A 20213-nucleotide genomic window follows, 5' to 3' on the forward strand; every position below is an offset into this window, starting at 1 on the left:
GATCAGCATTAAACGCGCTCCATCCAACTTCCTTCACACCCGAACTACTCGTTCCACTCGCGTGACTCTCCGTCTTACCAGCATTTACCTCAGCCTCCAAATTACCGCTACTATCACCCGGTTTAGCATTGCTATCAACTCCACTATTCGCATCATCACTTATACTAAGATCAGCAAAAGCTTTAACCTCATTACACTCATTCGGGCCCAAGCCCGTTATCTTACCACTACTCTCCTCTCCGTTTCCCTCAACTACCAACTCCAAATTCACATTACTACCAACACCATTACCTACTTTCTCAGTATCATCACTTATAATCAAATCACCAAAACCCTTAACCTCATCAGATTCATTCCCATCAACATACACCGAGCTCGATAACGGGCCCGGACTCAAGCCCGAACCCGATAACTTAAAGCCCGTAACAACATTAACATCATCGTCATCATCATTAACCAATTTATCAAAAAAATCCTCATCCGTTTGATCCTCCACTATAAATGGAGGATTAGAAGCCATTTAACTAACAATTAAAATCCCTAACCCTAAATAAATCTCTAATTAAACTACAAAAATTGAGCTAATTAACTACCAGATCGGACCTCAAAACTTCAATTAATTGCAGAAAAAACAACAATTTCTGTAACGAAACTGAAGGGCAAAATCGGAAAGATCTAAAATTTTCGCCGGATCTTAATCAAAAAACGGCGAAAATAAGGAAAATGAAAGGAGAAATTATTATTTCAATTAATGGAAAGAGTAAATTAACTTACACAGATCGAAGAAGCAAAATTTCAATGATGATATATTGTTATATATATTATACACGTGTGTGTGTATGAATATATATATATATATGTATGAATGTTCTATATTGAAATAGAGAGAAAGTAAACACTCATTTTCCCTCTTTGGTCCCAAAATCATAAAATATTTATAGTACCTACTATTTATATTACTATCTATATTTATGATGTAATTTTTTTTTTAGTATTTGATATTCGTATTGGAAATTAGATTTTATTTTTTGGAGAAAAATCTTGTGTTGAATATATCATATCTTATTTGTTTAATTTTGGTCAACTCTCAAAATATTTATTTCCTCCGTTTCAAATTAGTCGTTTCAAATTAAGATGATACATTGATTAAAAAAAATAATTAATAATATGCCTAGTTTATCATAGTACTCCTATTAAATGATGTTTATATTTTAATTTGAACAAAAAGTAATTAATGCAAAGAGTAAAATATGAAGAAAAAAAATTGTCACTTCTTGATTAATGAAAAAAGACAAGTAAAATGAAACATCAAATTAAAAATTTGAGACGGATAATTTAGGATGGAGGGAGTATCTATTTTATTTAAAATAGAACATAGAAAGAAAGTAGCTCTCTTTTTCCTATTTTAGTACCAAATTCTAAAAATATTTAATAGTATATATATATTTATATTTGTAATGTAAAATGTAATTTTTTATTTTGTGTTTTGATATTCGCAGTGAAATTCGATAAAATTTGAATTTATGCTAGAAAGTTTCATGTTGAAGATCAAAGGTTGACATATCGTATTTTGTTTGTTTCATTTTATATTACAAATTGTAAAACTTATTTTTCGCACCTTGATCAACTCTCAAAATATTTATCCCTGCTATTTATAATTATATATTATAAGAGCTCATTTGGTATAAGGGATAATAAATAACTAATTTTTAGGTTAATTTTAGGATGAGATGATCTCATATTTGATTAGTATAAAAACGTGGGATAACTTTCATTAATTAAGTCAACCTTGATTTGTATGGCGGGATAACAATTTTGATTTAACTAATTTTGAGATAACTTGTTTCCGATAGAATGAGCTCTAATTATATAATCTTTCTTTTTTAAATTTTATATTCGGTGTTTGATATTTATATTAAAATTTGATTACGTTTGAATTCACACAGGAGAGCCTCATGCTAAGAGTAACGTGTTCGTATATTATAGTTAGTTTGTTTCATTTTATGCAACACAATATGTCTAACTAACTCAATAAACAATAGTATTAGTCATCCTAGAGAATCTCTTGGACCTTTGGAATATATTCATAAAAAACAACGAAAGAAATACTAAATAGGATTTTTTTTAAAATATAATCTTTGATGTTTAAACTTATATTTGCATATCTCCAACTTTAGTATGGTATTACAAAAAATTGAATCGAACCGAAGTTTAATTTACCGATTATCAAATTACCGAACCGATATTTATAAGTATGGTATATATGGTATCTACATTCAAATATCGATTACCGAATTATCGAACCCGAAATTTGAAAATACCAAAACGAATACCGAACGTCCACCCCTAACTATTAGTACTTTATTTGGTATGTCTTTTTGCCTATCTATAATTAATGCAAGCATTAGTTATACACTCTATTGTGTATTAAAGTGTGTATTAGTAATACAAAAACTTTTAACACATGCATTAACTTATTAAATGACCTTAATACCCTCAATTTTTCTCTCAAAATATTTCATAATTTTTTTTCCCGCCATTTTAATTTTCAACAGTGAATCTTCTCAAAATATTTCATAATTTATTTTCCCACCATTTTAATTTACGACAATGAATAATTGATTTAAATAACCGTAATATATTTTTGCTTTGCTTCGAGGGTCTTTAAAAAGATTTAAAAAAATTCTTGAGATTATTCCTTAATTTTACATCTTGTATTTTATTTTTATTTCAACTATATTAATCCGTCGGCGTAACATTTCATGCGCAAAGATGAAAGTCTTGCAATTAATCCTAAATCTTATATACTAGTTCAACAATGCTAATTATATTTAAGAGGACAAAAGAATTTTGTTGCAAAAAAAAATATACAAAGTCAAAGAAGGATATTTTTATAAACAAACATTTCTTTTATAAAAATTATGTAAAATATATTATTTCTTATACATTAAACCAAATGATATATAAGAAATAGTACATGCATAATTAATACAAGCGTAAATAGAAGAGCACAAGGTATCTTCATAAATCATTTGGAAAATTGGGTGAAGGAGTTATAGCGAGAAACTAATTTGTTTATTGAATGGTTAGATTAGATCTATCAATTTTTGTTTATCCACGATTCGCCGTTAGACATCAATAGTTCTCCCCTTATGGGGATGTGTAATAAGCTTCTTGCAACTTTTACAGCAAACTCTTATGATGCATATTAGCAATAATAAACATTTTTTTTTTAACCAAAAAAAAAAGTATTAGGTAGGAGGAATAGTATTAAATAAATAATAAAAAAGTTGAATTAATATTTTTCCATTTATTTTTATCTCTACAACAACAACAACTACAACAAATACAACGTATTTCCACTTAGTGAGGTTCGGAGAGATTAAAGTATATGCAGATTATATACTACCTCAGGTGAAGTAGAGAGACTGTTTTCGATAGACTACAACAAATACAAAAATATAAATGCATTTAAACTAATACAATATGTAAAATAAACTAACATCACTAATTATTAAATTTAGAAAATTAATAAATAATTTATATTTTTGTGTTTATTTTATATTTATTATTAAATATAAATATATTTATTAGCCAATACATTCAGCAAAATATTAGTATACATTTATCACTTTTATGCCTCATATTAATTGATATATTTATCTTTTCACATAACTTCTAAGGAGAAATTCATAACGAAAATAAATTGATTAATATAATTTTATTAAACTCATAGTACTTAAATAGTATCATTAATTTAATTATTTTTTTAATTACATTATTAAGAATAAAGTTTCAATTATCTCTCGATGCTTGTAATATGAGAGGGAAAGTATATAAGCGGAGGGAGTGGTTCGACAAAAAAATTCAAATAATATAATCAAAATTTACCAGTTGAACCTCAATGGACCAGAGAAACGGAGAACGCCGGGGAAAACCGCCGGAACTTCACCGGAACTCTCATCCTCCGCCGGCGCCGCCGAATTGGCCTTCCGATGACTCCGTTGACAATCACAGAAGAAACTTTTCCGGCGACGGCAACCACCACAATCGCCGGCAACATCACCATCGGAACCCTAATGCCGAGCTGAATTTCAGTGGTTCACGTAAAAGGCCTATCGATCAAACAAATTCTGGTAACAAACCATTGTTTTTGTTCACATGATTATATAATCTCCATGTCCTTATTTGTTTGGCGTTTTCACTTTTCGAGTGTTAATTTGATCATTTCGTTAAAAAGAAATAGTTAATGGTCAAAAATACAGCTGAAGTATCACGATTTCGAGAGTTTACTTCCTGAACTATCACCAGCTATTTATCAAAACACATCACATTTTCCAAAGTTTACTTCCTGAATTATCACCATCTATTTATCAAAGCACAGCTGAAGTATCACGTTTTTTGAGAGTTTACTCTCTGTATTATCACCAACTATTTATCAAAACACATTTTTTAGAGTTTACTTCCTAAACTATTACCAACTATTCATCAAAACATACCTGAATTATTACATTTTTGACAGTTTACTTCCTGAACTATCACCAGCTATTTATTGAAAAACACAACTGAAGTATCATGTTTTTGAGAGTTTACTTCCTTAACTATCACCAGCTATATATCAAAACACACCTGAATTATCACATTTTTCGAGAGTTTTCTTGCTGTATTATCACAACTATTTATCAACGCGCAGCTGAAGTATGACATATTTTGAGAGTTTACTTCCTGAACTATCACCAACTATTTATCAAAACACGTTTTTGAGAGTTTACTTCCTAAACTATTACCAACTATTTATCCAAACGTACCTGAATTATTACGTTTTTGAGAGTTAACTTCCTAAACTATCACTAGCTATTTATTGAAAAATACAACTGAAGTATCACGTTTTTGGGAGTTTACTCCCTGTACTATCATCAGCTATTTATCAAAGCACACCTGAATTATCACGTTTTCGAAAGTTTACTTCCTGAACCATTATCAACTATTTATCAAAATACACCCGAAGTGTATCACGTTTTTTGAGAGTTTACTTCCTGAACTATCAACAACTATTTATCAAAATGCATTTGAACTATTAGTTAGTCCCCTTTTTCCTACAATCATAGATATTTTGGATTATAGATGTGCACTCAGTCCCTGCATTGGAACTATCTATCTCCATATGATGCTGAGAGATTTGATTATTTCACTGAAAGAAAACGAGTTAACGGTCAAAAGCACCCCTGAAGTATCACGTTTTCAAGAGTGATGCTTGAGTGTTTATTAATAACTAATAGTTCATGCGTGTTTTGATAAATAGTTGGTCATAGTTCAGGTAGGAAAAGTGAACACTTGGTAGTTCAGTTAGGAAACTCGCAAAATATCATACTTCAGGTGTGTTTTTGACCATTTTCCCAGGAAAAAAATTGGACACATGGAAACTATAGAAAAGAGCATTGTGAGTTGCAATTCTCCTTGTATAAAATTGGTGGAAAGATAACATTCTAAAATGCTGGTAAAGTTCACTTAGTTGAATTTCCGAAAGCATAAGAGCCAAACTTTTTGTGACAGAGGGAGATTTTGTATTTTACCGAGACTCTGTAGTAGGATTTCCCAAGTAACACTGCTGAATTTTTTTTTAGACTCTCCTGGTTGTGGCAGTTTCGTGAAACTCTATGTTGTAGGAGTTCCAAGACCAGCCGAAGAAGAAGATGTAAGTCTTATAATTGAGTATTCAGAAAATGCTCTCTTTTTTCCCTGTTATGTTGCTGTTTAGTTGTATTTACAAAGTGGATTTTATGTGCTATTAGTTATGCTCAAGAGTGAGACTTGAGAAGCTTAGATAATAACAACAACGAGAATTACTACTATTTGTCTCAGCCCCAACTAGTTGGGGTCGGTCATATAAAACCTCTATACATTCTACTTAATAGGTGATCATTCCAATATTAAGAATTGGTTTTGAGGCAAATTAAGTCTTTTTGTAAAACTAGAGATTTTAGAAATCTCATATGTACCCTACATTGACATACAAATCTCTAACCAAACGAAAACACTCCTGGAGGACACTATAGGAAGTGTATTTTTGAGACAACTAATTACTCAAGTACAGTTACACGCACACCATGCACACTTTTTTAAAAACTAGTTGAAATGCAGGGTAAGACTGCATAAAATAGACCCTTGTGGTCCGGCCCTCTACGTTGCTCAGACTTTTCAAAAATGTCAACGGGTGTGTGTTGGATTCTCCAAAACTATTGTATTTTTGAAGAATCTGACATGGGTCCGGCACTGAAAGTGAAGAATCCGTACAACTTAGCCGGCCCTTGCCAGACGCGCACATAGTGGGAGCTTAGTGCACGGGCTTCCCCTTTTTACTAACTTGGTGTTTATTAATGTAAATTTTTTTACTTATCAAAAACATGTACCCAACAATGATCAAACCTTAATCTGTCTAGTTGGTATTACCTATATTAGCACAGCTTGCTTCCCTTTGGATGTAAGTATAGCAAAAGTATTGTTAGTGAGTATTTGGGTAGCATTATGATGTACATACCAATAATTTTGGCAACACACTTTGGTCACTGCATCTCCTAAGAATAGGTTATACTGATATGTTTAAGTTCATGCTGTCACCCCTTTATCACGGAATGCTACATTTTTCATATTTATTGTCGATATCTATAAACTATTTTCATTTTTTGCCTCAGAACTAATTAAACTGTAAATAAGCTGCAATATCAAATAACAGCTTTTGTGAATTAGACTATACTCCTTTATCCTTGTGAATTCTAGGTGTCCTATGTCTTACGCAGATACTTCATATGTCTTCGATTAACCACACCAAATGGATATTTTAAGTATCCTGGTATTCAATTAAAATCAATCAGCACCACCTCAATGCCAAAGTAGCAGGCGCCAACTAAAACAAAAAAAAGGCAGCCCGGTGCACTAAAGCTTCCGCTATGCGTAGGGTCCGGGAAAGGGCCTGAAGACAAGGATCTATCGTACGAAGTAGTAGGCGTCGACTAACGGTTCCAAATAATACGTACAGAAAATTAACAGATATCCATCCGTGTAGGAAGAATGGGTTAACCGCTAGCTTTGCACCACCTCAATGCCAAAGTAGCAGGCGTCAACTAAAACAAAAAAAAGGCAGCCCGGTGCACTAAAGCTTCCGCTATGCGTAGGGTCCGGGAAAGGGCCTGAAGACAAGGATCTATTGTACGAAGTAGTAGGCGTCGACTAACGGTTCCAAATAATACGTACAGAAAATTAACAGATATCCATCCGTGTAGGAAGAATGGGTTAACCGCTAGCTTTGATCCAACTTTAACATGTACAGGCTTTCCCCCGTCCAATGATCCAGTTACATTCCATTTCCCTGGGATGTTAAAAATTTGAATTTTCATCACTTAGGGGTTGTTTGGTAGAGTGTATTGGCAAAAATAATGCATGCATTAATTAATGTGTATTCTGAATATCTTGTTTGGTATAATTTTTAATCTTTGTATAACTAATGCAAGAATTAGTTATACGCTCTATTGTGTATTAATTTGGGTATTATTAATACCACCCATTTTCTATGTATTAGTAATGCAAAGACTTTAATACATGCATTAATTTATTAAATGACCTTAATACCCCTTAATTTCCCTCTCAAAATATTTCACAATTCTTTTTCCCGCCATTTTAATTTGCAATAATGAATCTTTTCAAAACATTTCACAATTTTTTCCCCACCATTTTAATCTACAACAATAAATAATTGATTTAAATAATTGTAACATATTTTTCTTTGCTTCGAGGGTTTTTAAAAAGAATTAAAAAAAATTGAGACTATTTCTTAATTTTACGTCTTATATTTTATTTTTGTTTCAACTATGTTAATCCGTTGGCGTAATATTTAATGCGCAAAGACAAAAGTTTTGCAGTTAATCCGAGACCTATATATACTAGTTCAACAATACTAATTATGTTTGAGATGACAAAAGAATTTTGTAGCAAAAAAGTGTACAAAATCAAAGAAAGGTATTTTTGTAAACAAACATTTCTCTTATAAAAATTATGTAAGATGTATTATTTCTTATATATCAAACCAAACAATTTATAAGAAATAATACATGCATAACTAATACAAGCATACCTAATACAAACATTATTAATGCAAACATATTAATACACTATATTTTGCATTATTCTTATACACTCTACCAAACGACCCCTTAAAGTGCTTGCAGATTTCATGTTTACCTATGTTCATTATCTGGGCATTTTGAAAATATTCCTACATATTAATTCATGCTCTTTCAATTCAGGTTCGGTCTATTTTTGCTGAACATGGGCACATTGTTGAGTATGTTCGTCTCATAGATAAAAACACTCGTATGAGGAAAGGTAGAGGAATGCTATAACAGTTTCAGTTGCCAGGCTATCTGCCTAGTGTACTAGTTGTAGTTTACATTGGTGGTATTTCTTAATCTGCCATTTGCACTGGGTTCTGTATTACTAAAGTAATTCAAAGCAGTTAACAACAACAACAAACCCAGTGTATTCCCACTTAGTGGGGTCTGGGGGGGTAAGATGTACGCAGTCCATACCTCTACCTCTGAATTTAAGTTACCTCTAAAGCAGTTAAATGCAATTTAAATATTGTGGATAATTTAAGTTACCAGGATTTAATCCTTTTTTCCTCTATGAAACAACCTTTCTACCCTACAAAGGTAGGTCTGCATACACCCGACCCTCCCCAGTCTTCACATGTGGGACCACACTGGGTTTTTTGTTGTTGTTGATGTTCGCTATCCTGCACATGTATCATCCTGGAAGGATAATCTTTTTGACAAATATAGAGATCAGAATAAAATGAATATTTTTCTTGTAAAGAACAAAAATGAATAATGATTTACTCTGCAGAATGCTGTTTTGTGAAGTATAGAACAATAGAGGAAGCTAATAGGGCTATTGTAGCATTCAATGGTCGATATACTTTCCCTGGGGTTAGTTTCCTTCTCTGTTGTGAAGTTAAACTGATTTGTCCTCTCAAGAAGTTATTGATCTCCTCTTACTCGATTTGTATATATCTCTTGCTTGCAGGGCGAGTCTCCCTTAGAAGTTAGGTACGCTGATGGGGAACGAGAACGTTGTGGTAATTTTTCTGCGCCTCTGTTTAAATTTATTGATAATAATACAGGTCTATACCGAACGTAAGGATGGGAAAATTAGCTCCCACTGTTTTGAAGACCTGATCCTTAAATTTCCAACTTGAGTTATCATATGCTTTGTCAAATTTTAACCAAAGCAAATCATCACCCTTCCACTATTTATATTATCCACCTAACTCACTCCACTTGCTATGTCAGAGCTCTGTGTATGAGTGAAATTTTATTTTCTAGGAAAACATATAGTAAGGATAAGATTAGCTAAACAATTATAAGAACGGAAAAAGTATAAATATACCCTCGAACTATGATAAATGGTATGTATATAACTTCCGTTATACTTTGGGTACATATATGCCCCTACCGTTAATGAAATGGTACATATATTCCCCTCACACTAATGGTAGGGGCATATGTATACCCAAAGTATGACAAAGGGTATATACGTACAATTTATCATTATTCGAGGGTATATTTGTTCATTTTTTATTTTAATTTTTTATTCCAAATAATCAACCCAAACCTATTGCTCGACCCAGTAAACCAACTACTCCACCCGATCTATTTTAAAACCCAAGAGACGCCTATCTAACATACACGTTTTTTCCACACCTATAAAGATATCACTACTAAAAAATACAAATTTCTGACCACAAAAAAACGACCACATGTGGTCGTTTTTTTCTTTTTTTTTTTTTAAAAAGCGACCACAAGTGGTTGCTTTTATATTTTAAAATTTCAAAATAATTATTTCAATAATTTTTATATTAATTATTATTTCTTTTAAAAATAAAAAATAAAGTGGTCGGTTTTTAATGAAAATAAAAAAAGAAAATAATTTTAAAAAATCAATCACTTGTGATCGATTTTTAATAAAAATAAAAAGAATAACTTTTAAAAATCGATCACTTGTGGTCGTTTTTAATTAAAATAAAAAAAGAAAATAATTTAAAAAAAAACGACCACTTGTAGTCGGTTTTGGAATTAAAAAAAAGTATATAATTTTTAGGAAACCGACCACTTGTGATCGGTTTTTATTGGAAAATAATTATATATATAATCTAATATATTATTTTTTGAAATTACACTGATCACACGTAGTCAATAACCAATATAATAATAATAAAAATCATTCAATCTTATATTTTATGATAGAAACTAAAAAATATATCAAATAAAATAAACAAATTATGTTAAGCATAATCTTTATCTTTTCCTTATGTTCCAATATATAAAATAAATATTTTCCTTTATATATAGTTAAATAACGTTAAACATGCAATTTTAGTTATTTTAACATCATATTAACAAGAGTACATGTGGTCAATTTTAATAATAACTGTTTCCGATAATAACTATTTTAAAATTATTAAAATTGACCACATGTACTTGTGTTAATATGTGGAAAAAATGCGTATGTTAGATAGGCGTCTCTTGGGTGTTAACATAGATAGGGTGGGGTAGTTGGTTTACTGGGTCAATTAGTAGGTTTGGGTTGATTATTTGGAATTAAAAAATTAGAATGAAAAGGGACAAATATACACTCGAACAATGATAAATGGTACGTATATACCCTTTGTCATACTTTTGGTACACATATGTCCCTACCGTTAGTGTGAGGGGCATATATGTACCATTTTATTAACGTTAGGGGCATATATGTACCCAAAGTATAACGGAGGGTATATACATACCATTTATTATAGTTCGAGGGCATATTTGTACCTTTTCCCTTATAAGAATTATAGTAAACAGATTGATTTCAGGAAGTTCAAAATGATTTTTGATGAATTGACATGGAATGTTTTCTCAAGTATATGAAGTCTGAAATTTCAGTTATTCTGTTGTGCCTCTACGTGTTTGTTTAGAATTATTTATTATTTTTATCTCCTCTTTTACCTCTTTTTTCTCTTATTGTAGGAATCTTGCCTGAAGCTGAACACATGCAGAAACTTTTTGTTCATGGTCTGAGAAAACAAGCTTCCAAACAGGAAATTGAACATGTATGCTCCAAATACATGACTTTAACCAAGAACATCCAGACTCTATCTGCTCCTTCACTTTTCACCGTTACTCTTTGTTCAATTTGAAGGAATCTCCATGTATCATGCTTCGATTTATGCATTTAGATATGATATGTGTGGGTACAAACTCTAGCTTTTGTGTACTTTTAGTGGCTAGTGCTATAGGATGAAAATCAATCTGTAGCAACTACTTTTGCAGCAATGTCACTATTATGGGTTATAAAAAAGGGCAACCCGATGCACTAAAGCTCTCGCGATATGCAGGGTCCGGGGAAGGGCTTGACCACAAGAGTTTATTGTACGCAGCCTTACCTTGCATTTCTGTCAAAGGCTGTTTCCAAAGCTTGAACCCGTGACCTCCTGGTCACATAATAGTAACTTTACGAGTTATTCCCAGGCTTCCCTTCACAAGGGTCACTTTTATGGGTTTATCAATTATAATTTCAATCTAGAGGATATACTGATAAAGACTTGAAATTGCTCCATCCCACTTTTACCTGACACAGTTTTTGATTTATATATGGTAAAGTGCGTTGTAAACTATGCCAAATAGTAAGCTTTATTCCGTTCTTGTGTTTGAAAGATAAGTTCATTTCATGATATTGTATCCTATTAGTCAATGCTCATTTCTTTACCACTATAAATATTGTCTGAAGTGCCATTAAATCCTTGATCTATATATGGCTTTGCTGGCAGGTATTTTCTCCATATGGGATTGTTGAAGAAGTATTCTTTATTGTTGATGAACTAAAACAATTCCGTGGTATGTAACAGTCACTATCTTCTCCCTCATTTTTATTTTGACATCTAATTCGCAGGAGTATTTGCATTTGGCGACAGTTTGCAAAGATGCTCTCTTACTGAACCTAGTTTTAGATATATTTCTGTGTTGCTATGGCTGCTTCTCTAGTTGCTGCCAGCAATCAGCTGGTTGTACACCCTCCTTAATTTTACGAATCAACTGCTTCTTGACATGCTTGAATAGTGTGGTCACATTTGCTATATTTGGTGCCATGCTTATTATTCATGCTGCATTTACATAAATATAATGTCAGCACACCTTCTGGATTGTCTATGCATGCTTTATATTTCAACTTTTTTTTTTCTTGATATTGATATTATTCTTGCCTTGAAGGATGTGTTTTTGTCAGATTTGCTTGTAGAGACATGGCAGCTGCAGCAATGAATGCACTACATGGCACCTATGTAAATGAAGTAAGTCCCTGAGTTAATGTATATTTCTGGTCGAATCGAAACTAAATCTCCTTTCTCCATTTGCTTGTGGGTCAGATATGTGAACGTCCGTTGATTATCCGATTTGCTGCTCCTAAGAAGCCCAAGATGGGAGAATCGAGGTGTGCATCATTCTGTGAATTTTTCCTTTATCTTTAAATGGATCAACCGATGCTGGTGTAGGAGTACCTCTTTTTTGTAGGATGAGTCAATTGCTTTTTATGAAAACCAAGCAGTAGTAATTTAGGATGCAAAACTTAGTCACAAATTTAAGAAGCTAGAAGGGAATTGATACTCTTCTCTCGTACTGTGATATTTGAGATTCTCTTGATTGAGAAATTAAAGTGCTTATGATCAGTGTTTTAAAAGGCTTTTCGGGCTTGCAGAACACCTTCAGGCTCACACGTGGGGATTTATTTTGTGAGGCTTAAGCCCCAACCGATTGTGAGCCTTAAACAAGGCTAATGCTTAGGGCTTGCTTAACAGTTCCAGCGCAAATCATGTGTCAAATTTCCAGCTTAGCAATCGGGCGCTTGGGGCATAAGTCTCACAAAACAAAGCCCCACATGTGAGCCTCAAGGTGTTCTGCATGCTTGAAAAAGCCTTTTAAAACACTGACCATAAGCACTTTAGCTTTCTCATTCAAGAGAATCTCAGATATCACTGTAGGAGAGAAGAGTATCAATTCCATTCTAGCTTCTTAAATTTGTGATTAAAATTTCCAACTTAGCAACGTTGACCCTCAAAATTCTTTAGCAAATGGACAATAAATGTTGTCTCTATTGGAATTATGAATTCTGATGTCAATAAAGTTATTTACCTTACCAAAAAAAATTCATACAAGTTTTTAAAAGAATTTCGTTATGCATGTTTTGTTTTTATATAAAAAGATAAAATATTCAGGGAACTTATGTCCTGTGCCTTAGGGCTTACTCCTCACCCCATGTGAGTTAAAAAGCCTCTGCCTTTTACAAAACTGCTTCGACGTCCCACAAGCTTCTTGCCTAATATCTCATATCTTCTTTAACAATTTGCTATATATAGTTTTTCCTATCTGACCCCATTCTATTTAATCATTCAGTTCTTTCCATTGCTTATGGAAGTTCTTCTCTGGTCAAAATGCATTATACTAGCTTTTAGTTTATCAGCTCTTGTATTTTATTTGCTGATTCGTATCTGTACTTGCATCTTGCAGGGTGCCGTTCCATATGAATGAGCGATTCAATGGGAATATGACAGCTAACCAGTCTAACTACCAGAGTCCAAATCAGGTTATTGTTTAATATTTTCCATTAAGTAGATGGCAACATGTCGACATGTCGTAATGCGAATTTTACTATTAGAATAGCCTAACAATTTTCTATTAAGAGCTGTAAGTTTTTTATGCGAGTACATCTAATTTTGTGCTGTACCAGATTAATCTTTTTGCCTATTTGAGAAAGGACCTGGTCTTTTTATCCCAACGCAAATGATCTTACCTATTTGAAAAACATGCAACCCTCATTACAGAATTACCTATGGAAGACACTTAGCAAAAAAGTAATGATGTTTCAAGTATCTGCTGCTTTTTGCAGACTCCAAATAACAAAAGCAATCCTCACACAGTTTTCAGCACTCATGTTGGATCAGATAATGTTTTGCCATCAGCTGCGTCTTCTATTAATGCAAAATCTTTAGATGCTGAGATGCTGGAGTCTATAGATTGTGAATGGAGTGACCATATCTGTCCTGACGGAAACTTATATTATTATAACTGTGTAACGTGTGAAAGCAGGGTAAGATTTCAATAGTTGTCCAATTTCTTTTCCCACTTGATTCCATGCCTCTCAAAATGTGATGAATGCCTGAAACCATACAAACAGTGGGAGAAGCCAGAGGAGTTTGCACTTTATGAAAAGAAATTAGAAGAGCTAGATCGACAGCAAGAGGATCAGCACAATTTAAGACTTCCAGTCCATAATACTCCAGAAGTTTCTCAAATGCGTCAGGTACAGCTTTCCTCAGAGGAACCGTCCTTTCATGCAGCAGTTAGTGATTTTTTCAACTTGTTTTCTTACTTTTGTGCTTTAGGTTTGTTATTGGATGTTTCAGATTTGATTTTGTGCATGAAACTTGATGGTTTCATCTGTTGACTAATGAAACTTTGTTTTACTCCATTAGCGAATCTTATATTTGATTCATTTGATTGAAATAGGTCAATGACCACCTTTGTATTGGAGGTTTTTAAGTTTAGTACTTCCATAAAGATGCTCTCAACGGCATGAAAATTGTAAAGCTTGTAAAGCTTGAAGTGACGTATCAATTTGAACCCAGTAGGCATTGGCTCAGATTTGTATATGTGTTAAAATCCCACTAAATAAGTAAAAATAATAGATTTCAAACTTGAAAATCAAATAGGTTGTGTATAATCCTAAACCTAAACCCATAAAGTTCAAATCTTGCATTCACCGTTGATTTTAGTTACTATATAAAAGATAAGAGAAATCTAATATTGAGCCCAAAAAACTTCAAAACACTTGGAGGAGAAAACAAACTTGCATATCTATAGAAAGTGAAGAGGATATTTGATGGATTTCTAAAGCAGGTTTTGTTAGGTAGACAAGTGCCTCGAGTTTGTGTGGCAGATTGTCTTGGTCAATGTCAGAGAGGATTCCCTGGAGTACTGGGATTAATTCTGTATGAGGTAAAAAAAGTTGGGTTATAAGCTAAGTTGCCCGGGCTCTTCACCTTTTGATGCCGTACCCGTGTCGGATTCTTCAAAAATACACTAGTTTTGGTGAATTCGAAACACACCCATTGACTTTTTTGAAGAGTCCGAGCAACATAGGGTATAAGAAATAGTACAAATAACATCGTGGAGGTTCAGCTTAATAATTAGAAGTTGGATATTAAAAAGGCAGTGGCAAGCCAGATTGAGCAAAAGCAAATTTTAATTCTTGAACTCATGGGAAAGATTCACCATAGTTGCCAAGAAGGTGTGTAAATGGTCGCTCTACAGTGGATCTGTCTCGGTCTCTACAAGTGGATTAGATAGTTGAGTGACTAGACTCGACTCTCTTTGGGAATAATCTCTTTTTTCATTAGTGAGTGCAAGACAAAAATGAACATGTGAAGATTCATTTCTTTCCTATTTCATAAGGGACATGCTAACTCGAGAAGCATCATCGAGTAGCAGCTGTAAAGATGAGTTAAGAAAAGAGGAGGTTTAAATGGTTCAGAAGCCCAAAGGAAGGGTATACTTATTAAAAGAATGGTAGCATGGTTGTTAATGAAGACAAGTTGAAAATACAAACACAAAATTTTCATAAACAGATCTGATTAAATGACCTGTTAACTGGTGATCGTGTCTTTCGATAAAGTTGAGTGAAGATAATGTCAGAGTAATGAGAATAAGGCTGACCTGAGTTCACTTTTCCTTGTGAATTTCAGCTGTATGATTCCTCATGTTAGTGAATTTGCTCACTCTATATACAGAGTTGGACAGACCATGTACTAACTCTTCAAAGTGAAAAGCTGCTGGTCATTAGATGATATGTGGCTATATTGATTACAATAATGCAATTTTTTGGATTAAAAGTTAGTGAAAACTTTATGCCCAGTTCCTTCATATATTACAACAACAACATACCCAGTGTATCGGGGGTCTAGGTTGGGTAAATTGTACTACTACAACAACAACATACCCAGTATATTCCCACCGAGTGGGGTTTGGGGAGGGTAAGTGTACGTAGTCCATATCACTATCCCAGAGGTGAGATAGAGAGAGGTTGTTTCAGATAGACCTCCAGCTCAAAATAAAACAATCTAGACAAGGAATAGTAAAAGGACAAGATACAATAAAAATCAACACACTAATAATACCATAGACAAGATAGATCAAGTAATACAATAAATGATACAACATCCTAAACTAATACTAGCCTTCTACCCTAATTCGCTTCCTCAACAACTTTCTATCTAGGGTCATGTCCTCGGTAAGCGGGGGCTGCTCCATGTCGTGTCTAATCACTTCCTCCAATATTTCTTCAGTCTACTCTACCTCTCTTGAAACCATCCCTAGCCAACCTCTCACACCTCTGCACTGAGGCATCCATGCCGACCGAACCATCTCAACCTCGCTTCCCTCATCTTGGCTTCCACTGAAGCCACTCCCACCTTATCTCGAATAACCTCATAAGGGGGGAGTGACTACCGAAGTCACTACCTCAGATGAACTAGAGGTAGATGAAGTCCATACCCAATATGGTTGTTATGCCGAGTTCCTTCATAAATTACTAATGATATATTTGACATCAGATAAGCACACACTTATCTCATTCATATCGATAGAACTGCAAAATTACGCATTGTTGCATTTTTTGGACCCTTTGGAGGAAAAGAAAAGCTAGATGCTCCAATGGGACCTCGGTGACTATTCCAATTTTTAAAGCTAACGTCTTTCAAAGCTTTTTTGTTGGCGTGAAAAGTGGGATCTAAATGGTATTGATCAGTTTTTGGATTTCCTTGGCTTCTTAAGCTTTTTTAATAGAAGCCATACCTTTTGTAAATTTCGTCTTCTGAATGCGCTTTATTATTATCATTACTTCATCCGGAATAACAAAAAAACATTGCTCCTCCTGTTCTCCCCATCCCCAGGGTTTCTCCCTTCTGTTTTGCATGACATGTAAGAAGTGGTGACGTGATGTATGCTTGGTTTCCCAAATAAGACTTAGATCTTCGACTTGTCTTATCTTTGATAAAGCAGTATCTGTTGTACGTTCCTCTGATATATATATCGGTCTTTTTGGAGGTCCAGACTCTGCTGTCCTCTTATAGATAGTTTATAATGTTACTTTGTGGGTGTCTTGTTTTCTTTACTATCTAGCGGTGTGATTTCCCATTTTGTTGTTTGCTTTATGTTTTTTATTTGTTATTTGTTATCTTCTAAACAACCTCTCTACTTCATCTGAGGTAGTGGTATGGACTGCGTACACTCTATCCTCCCCAGACCCCGCGTTGTGGGAATATACTCGGTTTGTTGTTGTTGTAGGCTCTGCTGTCCACTCAGTCTGATACCCGATCTATAGCTGTATTTGGTCAATCATGATCACTTTATATCTGGGCATTTGCATTTTTAGCATCTCAATAATTGCTTTTGGAACAAAGGATTATTCAGTCTGATGATCTTATACTCGTTTTTTTTTTAATTTTCAGGAACTCGAAACAGCAAGTTCAACGGTTCCTATGGCTTGCGTCTAAACGTTGCTCTTCATTTTTGAAGTTATTAGAACTAACGGGTCGGTTGGTAGAGTATGATTAAAACTACTGCATATATTAGTTTCAAGCGGTACTACTGTAAGCATTATTAACACGCGCTATTCAATATTATTCTTATACAATCTAGGGGTCATTTGGTAGAGTGCATTGAAAAACTATTAGTATCTTGTTTGGTATATTTTTTCATTCTATGTATTACTAATATACTCTATTGTGTATTGAGGTGCATACTACTAATACCTCAGAATCTATGATATTAACAATGCAACGGGTCCAATGTATTCAATGTATGCATTATCATGATTAATGACACTATTATTCCTCAAAAATTTTCCACATCCTTTTTAGCATATATATGAAGGATATTTTTATAATTTTATTAGAAATTATGTAATTCATGTTAGTTTTAATACATCAAACCAAACACTGCATAAGAAAAATACAAGCATAACTAATGCAAACATAGCTAACACAAATATTACTAATACATCATATTTCGTATTATTTTTATACACTCTACCAAATATACCTGACATTGCACATTTTTAAAATCTCAATTATTACCCTTGCTACAAAGTAGCTGTTCATTCTATGACATTGCACATTTTTAAAATCTCAATTATTACCTTGCTACAAAGTAGTTGTTCATTCTATGATATTATAGGTATTTCTGAATTCTCAGGAACTCCAAGTTTAACCCACAAGTTTAACCCAGGAAAACCCAGGAGTGACTTAAGGGTAAGATTAGTAAAACATTTTTTTTAGACAGTCAAAATTATGATTTTAATTTCACTTAAAATAATATTAAAAATAGTAAAATATAAAAGATATAAAATTTAAATTAAAAAAAATAACTATCTACTTTTTATTAAAAGTATTTTAGAACCTTTTATCAAATCTTCATATTAATAAATAAAATTTTCACAATAAAATTCAAGGCAATGCATTGAAACAAATGACTAACATCTTATTAATTAAAATTAGTTCTTACTTTCATAAATAATAATATTACTATGTTAAATGCGCTTATTAACTTCTTCTAGCAATATTAGACTAAGAAAAGTAGTACCTAGGAATCAAAAAATAACACTAGATTAGTGATAAAATTTTTGTTATATTCAAGCCTCATATTGCCTTATATTAAAATAATTCTTCTAGCAACATTAGACCAAGAAAAGTAGTACCTAGGAATCAAAAAATAACACTAGATTAGTGATAAAATTTTTGTTATATTCAAGCCTCATATTGCCTTATATTAAAATATAGTTTTAGACCACTAATTTTATTGAGACGTGTTAAAATTTTTGTTATGTTCAAGCCTAATATTGCCTCATATTAAAATATAGTTTTATACCACTAATTTTATTGAGACGATCTTGATTCAATGATTTCCTCTGGCTTCAGTTTCGGCCTTGGTTCAACTTCCTTTGGCTTTAGTTTCATCTTCATCTTTGAAACCTTGGTTCAACTTCTTCTGAAGTCATCTTTGAAACCTTGGTTCAACTTCTTCTGAAGTCATTTTAGAAGTTAGATCTAAGCGTTAGAACTAAGCGTATGGTATCGGACATTGCATATTGTAACATGTCAATTATTATCTTTGCTACTTATTATTATCTTTGTTACAAAGTAGCTGTTCATTTTCATGATATTATACGTGTTTCTGAATTCTCAAGAACTCGAAATAGAACGTTTGCTTTAGGCCTCCAAAATTTTAAGGTCCCAAAATTTCTGTCTATTCTATTCTCTTCTTCATTGTAAACCAAATTATTTAAGGCCAGTTATATACATTTATCGAACTATAATCACAAGTCAAGAGTCTATTGAAAATAATCTCTATCAAGGACTTGTCGCAAGCGAATTCGGAAATGCTCTCCTCAGCCTCCGGCTTGGGTGCGAAGCTACACTCGGTATGGTCTTATAGTTGTATTCAAATATAATTCGATAACGATAAATACTTATTGATATTCGTTGCTTACATCTAATCAACTAATGCATGTTTTATGTTTTGTAAGAAAACTTTTATCACTTAGCCATCATTAATTGATATATATTATTGCCATGATTGTGTGGCTATTAGGCTAGGGGTGGATCCACCTTGCAGTATCGAATTGAACATAAATTTATGAGTAAAAATCTAATATTATAACAAATAATAAATATGAATTCATATTACGGTATCGAATTGAACATAAATTTATGAGTAAAAATTTAATATTATAACAAATAATAAATATGAATTCATAATACTAAAGTCATAACAAGTAAATGCTAAGAACCTTAAAGGCTGAATTCATAGGGTTTAAATTTCGAATCCTTTAGGTTAAATTGATTGATATGTTAACTCTAGCTTTTCTCCTTAACATGACATTTTATTTATTTATTAATAATTCAACATAAAGTAAGTCTAATCATTGGAACAAATTCAAAGTAATTATTATATAAAAATGAGAAATCAAAGAAGCATTTTGTCCAAATAATATAAAGAATAAGAAGCCAAAGCCATACAAATCACATGCCTCTTATTGAAATTAGTGTGATCATTGTGATTTTTTAAATA

The 20213-nt window shown here is 32.8% G+C and overlaps 1 protein-coding gene across 1 annotated transcript; it reads left to right on the plus strand.

Annotated features, from left to right (window-relative positions):
• Positions 1-3813: 3813 nt before the first annotated feature.
• Positions 3814-17992, plus strand: LOC107851168 (flowering time control protein FCA). Its single transcript, XM_016696098.2, has 13 exons — positions 3814-4136; positions 5625-5695; positions 8301-8379; positions 8899-8981; positions 9079-9130; positions 11064-11146; positions 11864-11930; positions 12303-12382; positions 12458-12522; positions 13596-13671; positions 13975-14175; positions 14263-14388; positions 17594-17992. The coding sequence occupies exons 1-13, from the start codon at positions 3905-3907 to the stop codon at positions 17636-17638; spliced, it is 1260 nt and encodes a 419-aa protein (XP_016551584.2). The 5' UTR covers positions 3814-3904; the 3' UTR covers positions 17639-17992.
• Positions 17993-20213: the final 2221 nt, after the last annotated feature.

The sequence above is a fragment of the Capsicum annuum genome, chromosome 1, assembly GCF_002878395.1.
Source record: "Capsicum annuum cultivar UCD-10X-F1 chromosome 1, UCD10Xv1.1, whole genome shotgun sequence".
Lineage (NCBI taxonomy): Eukaryota > Viridiplantae > Streptophyta > Magnoliopsida > Solanales > Solanaceae > Capsicum > Capsicum annuum.